This window comes from Tenrec ecaudatus, chromosome X (genome assembly GCF_050624435.1).
Source record: "Tenrec ecaudatus isolate mTenEca1 chromosome X, mTenEca1.hap1, whole genome shotgun sequence".
Lineage (NCBI taxonomy): Eukaryota > Metazoa > Chordata > Mammalia > Afrosoricida > Tenrecidae > Tenrec > Tenrec ecaudatus.
This window is the reverse complement of record NC_134548.1, coordinates 87,288,318-87,300,377: the sequence shown is the minus strand read 5'-3', so window position 1 is coordinate 87,300,377 and position 12,060 is coordinate 87,288,318. Positions and strand designations below refer to the sequence as shown.

The following is a 12,060-nucleotide window of genomic DNA, read 5'->3' as shown; positions in this document are numbered from 1 at the left end:
CCAGTCAGGGTGTAGTTTAGCAACGATGAGACATACAACTTTCTTCTAGTTATTAAATGTTCCTCCCACCCACTGTCATGATCCCAATTCTACCTTACAAATTTGGCTAGACCAGAGGATGTACACTGGTACAGATAGGAACTGGAAACACAGGCAATCCAGGGCAGATGAACCCATCAGGACAAGTGGTAAGAGTGGCAATACGAGGAGGGTAGAGCGAAGGTGGGGTAGAAAGGGGGAACTGATTACAATGATCTACATATAACCTCCTCCCTGGGGGATGGACAACAGAAAAGTTGGTGAAGGGAGAAGTGGGGCAGTGAAAGATATGACAAAATAATAATAATTTATAAATTACCAAGGGTTCATGAGGGAGGGGGGTCTGGGGAAGGAAGGAAAAATGATGAGCTGATGCCAAGGGCTCAGGTAGAAAGCAAATGTTTTTGAGAATGATGAGGGTAACAAATGTAAAAATGTGCTTGACACGATGTATGTATGTATGGATTGTAATAAGCGTTGTACAAGCCCCCAATAAAATGATTTTTAAGTTATTTATAGTCTTGTAAACCCACAGGGGGCAATTGTATCCTGTCCCATAGGTCGCTATGGCAGGAGTTAGCATAACACATGCTGTGTTTGAAATATAAGTTTGTACTTAAAACTCTTTAAATTAATTTTTTTTTTAGTTTTGTCCATCAACTAAAGGCACAACCAGATACCTCACTTCTACTGGTGCTGATGGAACAATCTGCTTCTGGCAATGGCATGTGAAAACAATGAAGTTTAGGTAAATCTGAAAGTTTAAATTTTTGAAAAGATTAAACATATTCCTTTTTACTTAGTACCTTCAGAGATTTTTAGTAGTGTACTTATATATATAAAGATAAATATATTTGTATGTATCTGTATATATACAAGGAGAACTAAATTATTAATAACAGGATTCTAGTTCATATGTTCCGGTTAATTCTAAGATTAGTGTGTTACCATGTCTCCTTGAGTAGTGAGTAGCTGTTGACAATTTTCTTAGTTTTGTTCGGGTAGCTTCAGGGAACAAAAGGACCAGGCTGAGATCTGCTAAGCCAGCTAAATTCAAAGCACAGAGATCAGTTCAGGTTTTGCCATTGTCTTTGGGATTCCTGAGGCATCATGTTGAGAGATTTTCTTGGGAGACACAGGGTGATAAAGAAGCTTATGAATTTTTAGGAAGATGCAAAGCTACATTGGTGAGAATACGGGCAGGAAAGTTACACCAAGGTGTTTTTTTCCCAATCACAATACACCTAATCACTCTTTCAGGCCAGCAAGGCTTATCCTGTGAGAACTTTGTTGAGCAACCTTACCCCATTTACCCTACAACCCTGACCTTACCCTTCGGAGTTTGTTTTTGTTCCCCGAACTCCAAACTTAAAAGGAACACAATTTGTAGCCCTTAAGGATCTCAAAACTGCCTATATGTGATGGTGTGTGTGTCTAAATGGCAGATAGAGAAGAGCACAGAATTCCCCAGGGAAGCCTTCAAGAGATGTAAATACGTATTGTCTTCAAAAGTGTATAGATCTAGAAGAAGGGTATGTTAAGAAACAATAGCTGCATATTTTGATATTTTTGTTTTAGGATATGTTTCTGTGATTTTATAGAAATAACCTTTTTATTTACCCTCCTATCGTACTTCAGTTGGATATTAGAGTTTTTAAAATAAAATTTTCATTTATTCACTGTTAGAGTAATTTATGCACTCAAATTTTCTAAGGAGTAGCAGTTTCATTTGTTGTTTTGGGAAAAGACTGAACTTCTCATGATGATAGTGAGGAATATGAGAATTTCTTTCTTGCTAATACTGACGTAGGGTATTTAAGGATAAATGCACTTTTTACTTGAGTGATGGGAATAGTAGTTAGGGTCCACTTCACCTTTGTGGTGTCTGTAATATTGACAGTAAATTTGCTAATATCTAGCATTGTGCTGAGAATATTATTTATTAAATGAGCAAGATGGAAAATGTAAATGCCTTACTTTTCTCTTTAGAGATCGCGCAGTGAAATTCACTGAGAGATCCAGACCTGGAGTTCAGATATCTTGTTCATCTTTCAGTTCTGGTGTGTATAAAAGTTGAATATGTTTTGAGTATCTAAAACACTAAATCATCCAGATGTAAATGATATATTTCTTAACTGTTTGGTGAAAAATATATGTATAAGTGATAATAGAAACATGCCAAAAATGTACCATCTAAAGAAAAATCATTTGAGATTTTAATGAGCATATAATTGTTATTGAGTTTTTAAAATTCAACTGCAGTAGCCAAGAGAAAGGGAATTGTAGATAGCGATCATTTGACTCCTGACACCAAACAATGCCAAGTGGTTTCTGCATAGAATATCTAAGCCTGCGATCTTCAATATTTAAGATCCAAAGCCTTGTATTTGGTGTACTGGTAGTAGATTTTTTTGGATGAAAGATATAAATGTTCTTTGAATAAATTTCTGTAATCTTTTCTTTTAAAAATTAGTAATTCTTTAATGGTTAGAATATAACATTGTATTTCTTTAAAATCCTTTGATTAATATAAGATACATACAAATAATGAAATAATCACAAGTGTTTTTTTAAAAAATTGCTGTTACTCTTTTTATTCTTCTTTTAATCTTCTAGGTGGTATGTTTATCACAACAGGGAGCACTGATCATGTGATTCGAATATATTATTTGGGTTCTGAGATCCCTGAGAAAGTTGCAGAATTAGAGTCACATACGGTAAGAGTTATGTGAGAAACTTAAATATGGTGCTTTCTAACACCCCCCCAAAAGTTAGTTTATTTCCTTTTTTTAACGATTCATATGACATACTTTATTTCCAATCTATAACCATAAAAAACCCTTTGTAAGTTTATACTGTCCAGTTATTTTCATGTCTGAAATAAGACATCGGGGTGGGGAGAGCTGGTGGGTTGGGCCATGGTCATCCTAAGCAGTCAATCCATTCTGGAGAAGGAGCCTTTTTTTGAAGACAGTATGGGGAACAACAGGTGAGGAAAACAGTTTGGCCCAAGGATGCCCTTGATCACATCCCTTCCAAGGCCTTTTCCCTGGGGATCCCCCAGGGCCCATGACTATAGGACCACCACCAGGAAACCCCAGAGACTGGGCAAGAGAATCAGAAGCTATCTCTCTTCCACCTGATCCTTTTTTTCCTTTTTTACTGCTCTGTGTCCTTGTTTAAAGTAGGTTGGTGTTTAAACCTTTGTGCCAATATGTCTGTAGTAATGAAAGTTGATATGAAATTTTGGATTTAGTAGGGTTGTATTTAAGATGAGTTTTACTTGATTGTTGATAAGAGAAAAATATATGGAAATATACTTGTACTATAGCAATATTTTGTGACACTCCTATTTTTAACCTGCTATTCTTTATTAGCTATATAACTTACTTTGAAATCACTATACTTAATAAAAGGCATATAAAATGTTTTTGGAAAATTTTTTTCACTAAATGTATCTTGTTAATATTAACATAAGCCAAAAATTATCTCTACTAGCGTTAAAGTTCACACATCACAGGTTTCAAATAAGCCATGTTTATGCCATTCAACCATTTCAAATAAAACATATTTAAACATGTCTCTCTGATCAGGAGGTCAGCAAACAAATGTTCTTAGTAATACCCTTGTCTTAATCTAATTGGGGTGCCTTCCCCCCAAAAAAGGTCTCATCAAAACAGGGGCAACTACAGAGATTTGCATTAGTTATATTTAAGGCTGAAAGGTTGGTTCCAGTTTTGGAAACTGTCTTTTGGGATTCCATAGGAAAATCTTGTAGATTTCCTTTAATGGCAAAGGACAATCACAGGGGCTTATTATGAAGGACTTTTTTTTATTTGAAAACTACATTGGTTGTAAAAAGGCCAGCAGTGTTGAACCAAGGACTTTTTTTCCATCACGACAGTGCACCTACTCATTCTTCAAGGGTAGCAAGGACTGTCCTTTAAGACTTTGGTTGCTAAACATTACCCAGTCTACAGGGCAGCCCTTATCTTGCCCTTTGGGACTTCTTTTTGTTTCCAAACAAACGGAAAACAAAGCAGAATCTCACTGCCAGGAAGTCAATTCCAACTTTATAGTAACCCTATAAAGGATTTCTGTGTAAGTCTGGGTAGACTAGAGAAACAAATTCATAGACACTCACATGCGTATAAGAAACAGCCTCATAGTCAAAAGCAATCGAATATTGAGAAAACGTCCCAGCCCAGTCCAGATCAAGTCTGTAAGCCTGATTTTAACCCATATGTCTGATACAAATTTATAAAGTCCTCTTCAGACTCATGAAACATGTGCAATGACACCGAATGCAGGAAGATCACAGGCCAGTGGGTGGGAAGTCTTGTGGATCCAGTGGCGTTGTAAGCATTTCAGCACTGGCATGGGTCTCCATGTGGCTTCTCTGGCTCTAGAGGTCTGGTCTCCATGTGGCTTCAAAGGCTTCAGAGGTCTGGCTCTATCAGCCTCTCTCCATGTGGTCAGAATCTACACAGGGATGTATCACAGGGAGTGAGCCTGAGAGAGAGTATGTCTCCTGCCTCCAAGCAGGAAATACAGGAATAATTTCCAGAATCCTCAGGAGAAGTCCATGCCTACACAGAGACTTCATTGGCTATATCCTGATGAACAGGCTAGACTCCACCCCTATACGTTTAATCCTCCAATTGACAGTTTCCAACACTGTAAATCTTTAGCGAAGCAAACCGGTTGCCTCATCTTTGTCTCATGGAGTCAGCAGTGGTTTGGAATCACCAACTTTGCTGGTCCCCAGAGACACCAGACCTGCTTCCCCAATCTCAAAGAATGCGTAAAAGGAATATGATCAGAGAGTCCCTTGAGTATGCCAAAAGAGCACAGGATTCTTTGGGGAAGGATTCGAGAGATGGAAATACCAACTTCAGAACTATGTAGGCACACATGGAAGATGTGTCACGAAACAATAGCTTCACTTTTTGTTAGTTTTGTTTAAGAAATGCTTATTTCACTTTTATATTTACCCTACTTTGATCTCAAAATCTCACAAAAGACTCCTGAAGTCTATTTCCCCTTAGTTATTAATATTTTGTATAGGGATACCTGGAATGAAGGGTTTTGGTTACTGATTCTTTCCTCCTCTCTGGCTATTCCAATTTCCTTATAGCTTTTTCAGGAAGCTTTGAGTCACTCTTGCATAGTTCCATCCTTGTTTACCTTTAATGTACCCATCTTTCCTTTTTCTTTGTTTACCCTCTTCTCCAGAGGTTTATTTTCTGCATGGTATAGGAGTATTTGTGTGTCAGCTCACTGTACTTCTCCAGTGCCACATTGTCAAAGCAGTATATTTGCTGATCAGAAGTACTACAATTTACAAGCCTTGATGTTACTGTTCTAATTAATATCAACATTTCAAATAGGATTGTTCTTGTGCACATTAATAAAATACTTTATTTCCCCTGAAAATCTGACTTGAAACAAATGTTTTGTATATTATAGAATCATTGATGGTCTTGGAATTTGTAATACAATAGATTTCCTATTAGTAACCTTAACTTTGGTCTGTTGGAAAGAGTCATCTACTTCTTGCCCTGTCACATAAACATAATTGTAAAGTTCTTTATGAATACTTACTAAACCATGTTAGACTCTCAACTTTCTGTTGTTATTCCTAGACCATAAAACCCAGGAGTATTATTTAAATTGTGAAAGAGAAAATTAAGGACTAAAAAAAATCTCAGTCTGGACTCATCTTACAGCAAAAGATTGTGCTACAGCATGCACAGGAAGCTTCTTTTCATTCACAACACAGCAACTATTAACTTAGCGACCAAATGATTCAGTGGGAAAGAATTGAGGGGGAATAGCCAAGGAATATTAACTGAGTTTTATTTTCAGAGGTCAAGCTACGAAGCAAAGTGATGAAAAGTAAACACTCCCTGTTCGAATGAGTGGCTGTTATTAGTCGATGAAAATAAGATTTTCCAACAGGATATCTAAAGCCAATCATTGCAGTCGGCAGTGAGAATACAGTACCTCTCAGATGAAGTCCCACTATGAAATCTTGAAACAGTATGATTCAGATATAATTTTCATATGTAGTTTTAAAATATGATAAATAATTAAATATAAATAAATTTATTATCTGAGATCTTTATTTAAAATTATTTTCACACATAATTCAGTAGAGTGGTTTGTGAAATGAGTATAATATTTGGAGGCGTATTTTAACTTTATTTTCTAGGAATAAAGCAAAGAAAAATGTACATTTCCACTTACACTTTAAATTCTTTATCACCATTGTACATACTAATTTTATAAAGGTCTGATTTATTCATTTTTAAAGAAAATTCCCCCAGCACTGTCTAAAGTCCCTAAAAACAATCTGATGTCTATATTGCAGAATAATTAAGTAAACCATGTGGGAAACAGGAAACGTTTGGTTTGCTTTTTTAAATTATGTAAAAAAAACTTAATTCCATTAGTATTATGTTAGCTATTTTAAGGTTAGTGTTAGTGTGCTGTGTTATTTGGGGGGAAGTTGGAAATTAATACCCATTCAGAAATGTCTAGTTCTGGAAATTCTAAGCTGCCTCAAATTTTAAAGCCTAGCTCCCAAACATACTTAGTGTACCACTCCCTTTCCAGACAACAAGCTACTAGGTGCCCCCCGACAGGTGAAACCTTTTGTACTGTAGCCCATGGTATAGGATAAAGTGTATGCAAGTACTCTGGCAGCCTTCCTGCATTGGTGTGCCAGCCCCCAGTGGATGGTATCACTCACTTTGGGAAACACCATTTTAAAGTATTCCACTTAGTGACTTTGTTTCTTAACCTCTCTGAATGTATTGTTTCAAAATTAGTTAAAAAGAAAATTTAGTCTTTTAAAAAAAATCTACTCCACGATGCTTTTGCCTTTGAATTTGAGGCAGTAAACGTTTTACTTGTTTAACAAATAAGCCAACTCTAACAAAAATATGCTGTTTTATATTTCAGGACAAAGTTGTTGCTGTTCAGTTCTGTAACAATGGAGACAGGTAATCATGTAGTACATATGTTTGCAAATAGATTGTGTTACATTCCCTCAACAGCGGCTCCCTTTGCTACTGATCTCTTCTTTCTATCCATTCACACTTAGGTCAAATGTACCCCTTGTCTGTCTCTTCCCTCAAACCCCATTGTTGAGGTTTACATTTAAGACTGATAACCACTTCTTCCCTGAGAGAAGGTTTTCCATCGGACTTTAAGATTTTTGTCTTCATATGAACAGTGACATTTTTCCAGAATTATATGGCCCAAACCTAAAACATGTATTACAGATTTGATGATGTGGTAGCATGTGTCAATATGTCATCCCTTTTTATTGCTGAATAATATTTTATTCTATGGTTAATACTACTTTTGATTATTATTTTAGCAATTGATTGATAGATTTTGTCCACATTTAGACTGTTATATAAAGTGCTGTGAATGCACAATTTTTGTGTAAATGGTTTTTTTATTTCTCTCGAGTATAAACCCTAGGAATGGAATTTCTGAATCTAATAGTAACTCTATTTCACTTTTGAGCTACCAGCCTGTTTTGCAAAATGGCAGCAATATTTTATATTTCCACCAGCAATGTAGGAGGGTGAATACATTGCTTTTATAATAATAAAAATAATAAATGGACAAAAGAAGCAAAGCTATTCTCTTTTTTTCAGTTTAAGATTTGTTAGCGGAAGCAGAGATGGAACAGCAAGAATTTGGCAGTATCAGCAACAAGAATGGAAGAGTATAGTACTAGATATGACAACTAAAATGACTGGGTAAGACCGGATGTAGCAGTTATTTTCATTTCAGTGATTCTCATCAGACATAGCACTTAAGTCATTGATAAATAATACATAAGTGACAAATAGTAAACATGTAATATTATCTTTTTCAAATTAGTAAATAGTTTAAACTGGCAGAAGTGAAGTTTGCATCTATAATGTCTCTTACATAAGTCCCCTTTTAACTGTTACTTGATAGACAAAAGTAATAGGAACAATGATGAGTCATTCAAAATTCAACTCTATTGTGACTCAAATATCTTTGTTATGCTGATGTTCATATAGTCATTCTCTACCTTAGTCTGTGCAGATAATTTAAATATATACATTTGTTCTACCTTGAGGATTGTACCAGTTGAATGTCATCATATATTTTATTATTTCTTCAATTTATTGAAGACATACTTATAATATTTCACAGTGTTAGCATGCCTTCTCAACAGTATCAATATACATAATCAGCATTCTATTTTGTCATCTTCATTGTCACTGGAAGTTATAAAGTTTCTCCTTAGGATACCACAGTTTCTTTAGACTATGACTCTGAAATTATTTTCCCATTAATAAAACTATAGAACTCTTTTCATAGCTATCAATAAAATCATATTATATTAAATTTTTAAATTCCTGTTTCTCACCACTTTTAATAAGACACACCAGTGCAAAAAACTTATGTGAACAAAATGGATATTATAAGTTTTCTTTGTATTTTGGGGCATGCCCCATGTAACATAATCTTGTTCTTTGCTTTCTAAAACTTTTGTATGTTTTTTTCTAGTATAGCTTTGTTGTTGTTCTCCTGTTAACTATCTAAATCCAGTTAAATATCTGTTAGTCTGGGTAGACTAGAGAAACAACTCCTGGGAGACTCATATGGGTATTAGAAAGAACTTTATATAAAGAGTAATTGAGCATTAAAAAAAATCCCAGCCCAGTCCAGATCAAGTCCATAAGCCCGATATTACCCCATATGTCTGATACCACGAAATACATGCAATGATGCCAAATGCAGGAAGATCCCAGGCCAGTGGGTCGGAAATCTTGTGGATCCAGTGGCATTGTAAGCATCTCAGAGTTGGCAGGGGTCACCAAATGGCTCTTCCAGCTCAGGGCACTAGCGTAGCTCCATGTCTCCCAGAGAGTGAGCTTGTGTCCTACATCCAGGGAGCTATTTATCTCCTTAGCACCTCTAAATGAGGTCATCAAGCTGCAACCTGATTGACAGACTAAACTCCACCCCTTCACTTTTAAGCCTCTCAAATTGACAACAGATTATATAACTACCACACTATCTATGTCAGCGGTTCTCAACCGGTGGTTCACAACCCCTTTAGGTGTCAAACAACCCTTTCACAGGGGTCACCCGATTCACAACAGTAGCAAAATCAGTTATGAAGTAGCAGCGAAAATAATTTTATGGTTGGGGGGGGGGGCACCACAACATGAGGAACTGTATTATGGTCATGGCATTAGGAAGGTTGAGAACCACTGATCTAAATAGTACATGTTCATTATTTTAGATATTTCTAATTTTTTTTCTCTCAGTAATAAGCTTCTGAGTATTGCTCTATGTGGGTATACTTATTTATTTTCTTTCATGGGTACTTAATATAATTTATGATTATTTTTTCATCAAAACAGTTATATGATCTTAGAGAAAGTTTGATTTAATTTGTTATTATAGGTGCACCTTTGATAAAAATTGAGTTACAATCTTGGAAACGCACAGGGGCAGTTCTACTCTATCCCTTAGGACTGCTATAAATTGGAATTAACTCTTAATATTAGTGAGTTTGGGGTTGTTGGTTTTGGTTTTTTTTTTGGTAGGTAAAATTGTGTACATTTTGAATATTTGCCTAGGATTAATTTGCCATCTGGAGAAGACAAAGTCACCAAACTTAAGGTGACTATGGTGGCCTGGGATCGCTGTGACACCACCGTTATTACTGCAGTGAACAATTTCCTGCTGAAAGTATGGAATTCGATCACAGGACAGCTTCTACATACTTTATCTGTAAGTTCTCTATTTTGAAGGAGCCAGGGTGGCACTATGTGTTAGTTGGTGGGCTGCTAACTGTAAGGTTGGCAGTTCAAACCCACGAGCCACTCCTCTGGAGAAAGATGAGGCTATCCAGGTTACAGTCTCTGAAGCGCCATATAGGGTTGTTCCGAGCTGGATTCAACTCAGTGGTAGTGGATATTCTATTTTTAGATGAACGTAAATGCTGAGGGGAATTATTCTGGGAGACAGAAATTTTAAGTTCTTTCTAACTTAGTATCTGTTGGGAAGGTATTGAACTTTGTAGGGCCTCTGTTGACACATCTGTTCAATGAGGATAATATGTGGTATGTACTTGTATCAAGAAAATCTCCTGAGTCATTTTGAAATCTAAAATTTATTCATCTCATATTATGGCTTCAATCATAACAATAGTAAGATTGATGAAGGATCTGGCCATGTTTGCTTCTATTTTGCATAGGGTCTTTATGAACAGGAACGAATTTGAGTTAACAACAGTACTCCATTATATCTACTCAATAGTATATGGGTTATTCATTTGATTTATAGCAGTAGTTGGAATTTTTTGTTTTGATGATGAGATTAACTGTATTTTGACATAGGTGTTCCGTATTTTCAGGTCTTAGCATATACAATAAATAGTGATGAAGCAAAGAAACAAACTCAGACTCACTGTCATTGGGTTGATTCGAACTCATAGTGACTCTACAAGGACAGAGCTGAACTGTCCTCGTGGGATTTTGAGACTGGTGGTATAAAGCATCTGTTCTTCTTTCTTAAACTATATTTGCCATCGTAAAAGACTGCAATATTTGTTGTAGGAAAAGTTAAAAGAATTAGTAACATAAATTAGTGACATAAATGGGTGATAATTAATTTATCTTGATACTATTAGACTACAGGTTAAATTGCATTAGAAAACTTTACTCTTTTCTTCAGTTATCAGTTTGTAAACACTTTAACTAGAGGAGAAAATGATTGCCACATGCCTTAAGCAGTGGCAAGCAACAGGATTCAGCCTAGAATCTGAGATTTTTCAAGGTTCTTAATTTGCTTCTTTTATAACATACCATGGTGTCTTCTTTACTTGACTTCTGTGTGAGAGATTCATAATCTAAGTTCCCTTACCTTATAAAGACCTGTTTCATGTTGGGGCAATTTCCATTTTGTCTTTCACCTACCTCCTAAGTTCTCCTCTCTATGTAAAACCCAAGTGAAGTTTTAGGTTCTTCCTTTTATCTGTTAATCCATTACTTATCAGGTTCTGGCTATCCCTATCCTCTGATAAGTTTCTATTACTGTGTCTGTAAAAAACAGCACTATTTGTTTGATTTTTTAATAGGAGACATTTGTATGTGTCATCATTGCCTTGTAGAAATAGGAGAGAGCTTTAAAAAATCCATAGAAAAATTGAATTAAAAGTTAATGGAATTTTTCCACAAACATTTTGAAGCCCCGTTATATAATGCTAGTCACGTACATAATTTTAATTTTTCTAGTAGCCACAATAACAAAAAAGTGACAGGTGGTATTAATTAGTCATTTAATTTAGTGAAACCCATTTCAACATCTAGTTAATATAAAAATCATCATATTTTATACTGTCTAAAATTTACTGGATATTTTACATTTAGGGAACATTTCAATTTGTACTAACCATATTTTATATGCTTCATAGTCATTTGTGGGGAGCAGCTATCATATTGGTCATCATAGATATATGTTTCTAAACTCCCAGTTTCAAAAGCTATGTTGAAGGTACTGGTTTAATAAACCCATGTAAGAAAACATCACAGTGAATACTTTGCTGTAGAATCCTGAGAAGTGGCCCTCTTCCCATGTTCTGACTCATAGGTCATTTGTTTTCGGTGAATTTTTATTGACGATATTTTAGGACAGACTTATTTTTAGCCCTATAAACAGCCAAATCTACTTTGTTTGGGTATAGCATTTCTTTTTCTGTTATAACAATTTATATATCAAGGTCTTGGTGGGATATAAAATACTTTCTTTGAGCAAAGAAAATACTTGTTGAGCATCTATTATGTGCCAGGGGTGCTAGGGTTATATGGTTCTGAAATTGAATCCTTGGCCTCCTGAAGCTTACTGCTTACCAAGGGAGAAAAATGCTCACTCCAAGGTAGAGAGAATTGATTTCAGTGAAAGTAAGAGATTGTGGGTAGATTTTAAGGAGATTGTGGCAGTAATCCCCCAAAA

General features: G+C 35.6%; 1 protein-coding gene across 3 annotated transcripts in view; it reads left to right on the top strand.

Annotated features, from left to right (window-relative positions):
- Positions 1–12,060, top strand: part of LOC142435012 (bromodomain and WD repeat-containing protein 3) — a 175,854-nt gene that overhangs the window by 83,347 nt on the left and 80,447 nt on the right. For all 3 annotated transcript variants that reach the window (XM_075539614.1, XM_075539613.1, XM_075539612.1), the window contains exons 9-14: positions 687–787; positions 2,029–2,099; positions 2,656–2,756; positions 7,006–7,046; positions 7,713–7,817; positions 9,684–9,837. In XM_075539614.1, coding sequence (XP_075395729.1) covers positions 687–787; positions 2,029–2,099; positions 2,656–2,756; positions 7,006–7,046; positions 7,713–7,817; positions 9,684–9,837 — 573 coding nt within the window. The remainder of the gene's footprint in view (positions 1–686; positions 788–2,028; positions 2,100–2,655; positions 2,757–7,005; positions 7,047–7,712; positions 7,818–9,683; positions 9,838–12,060) is intronic.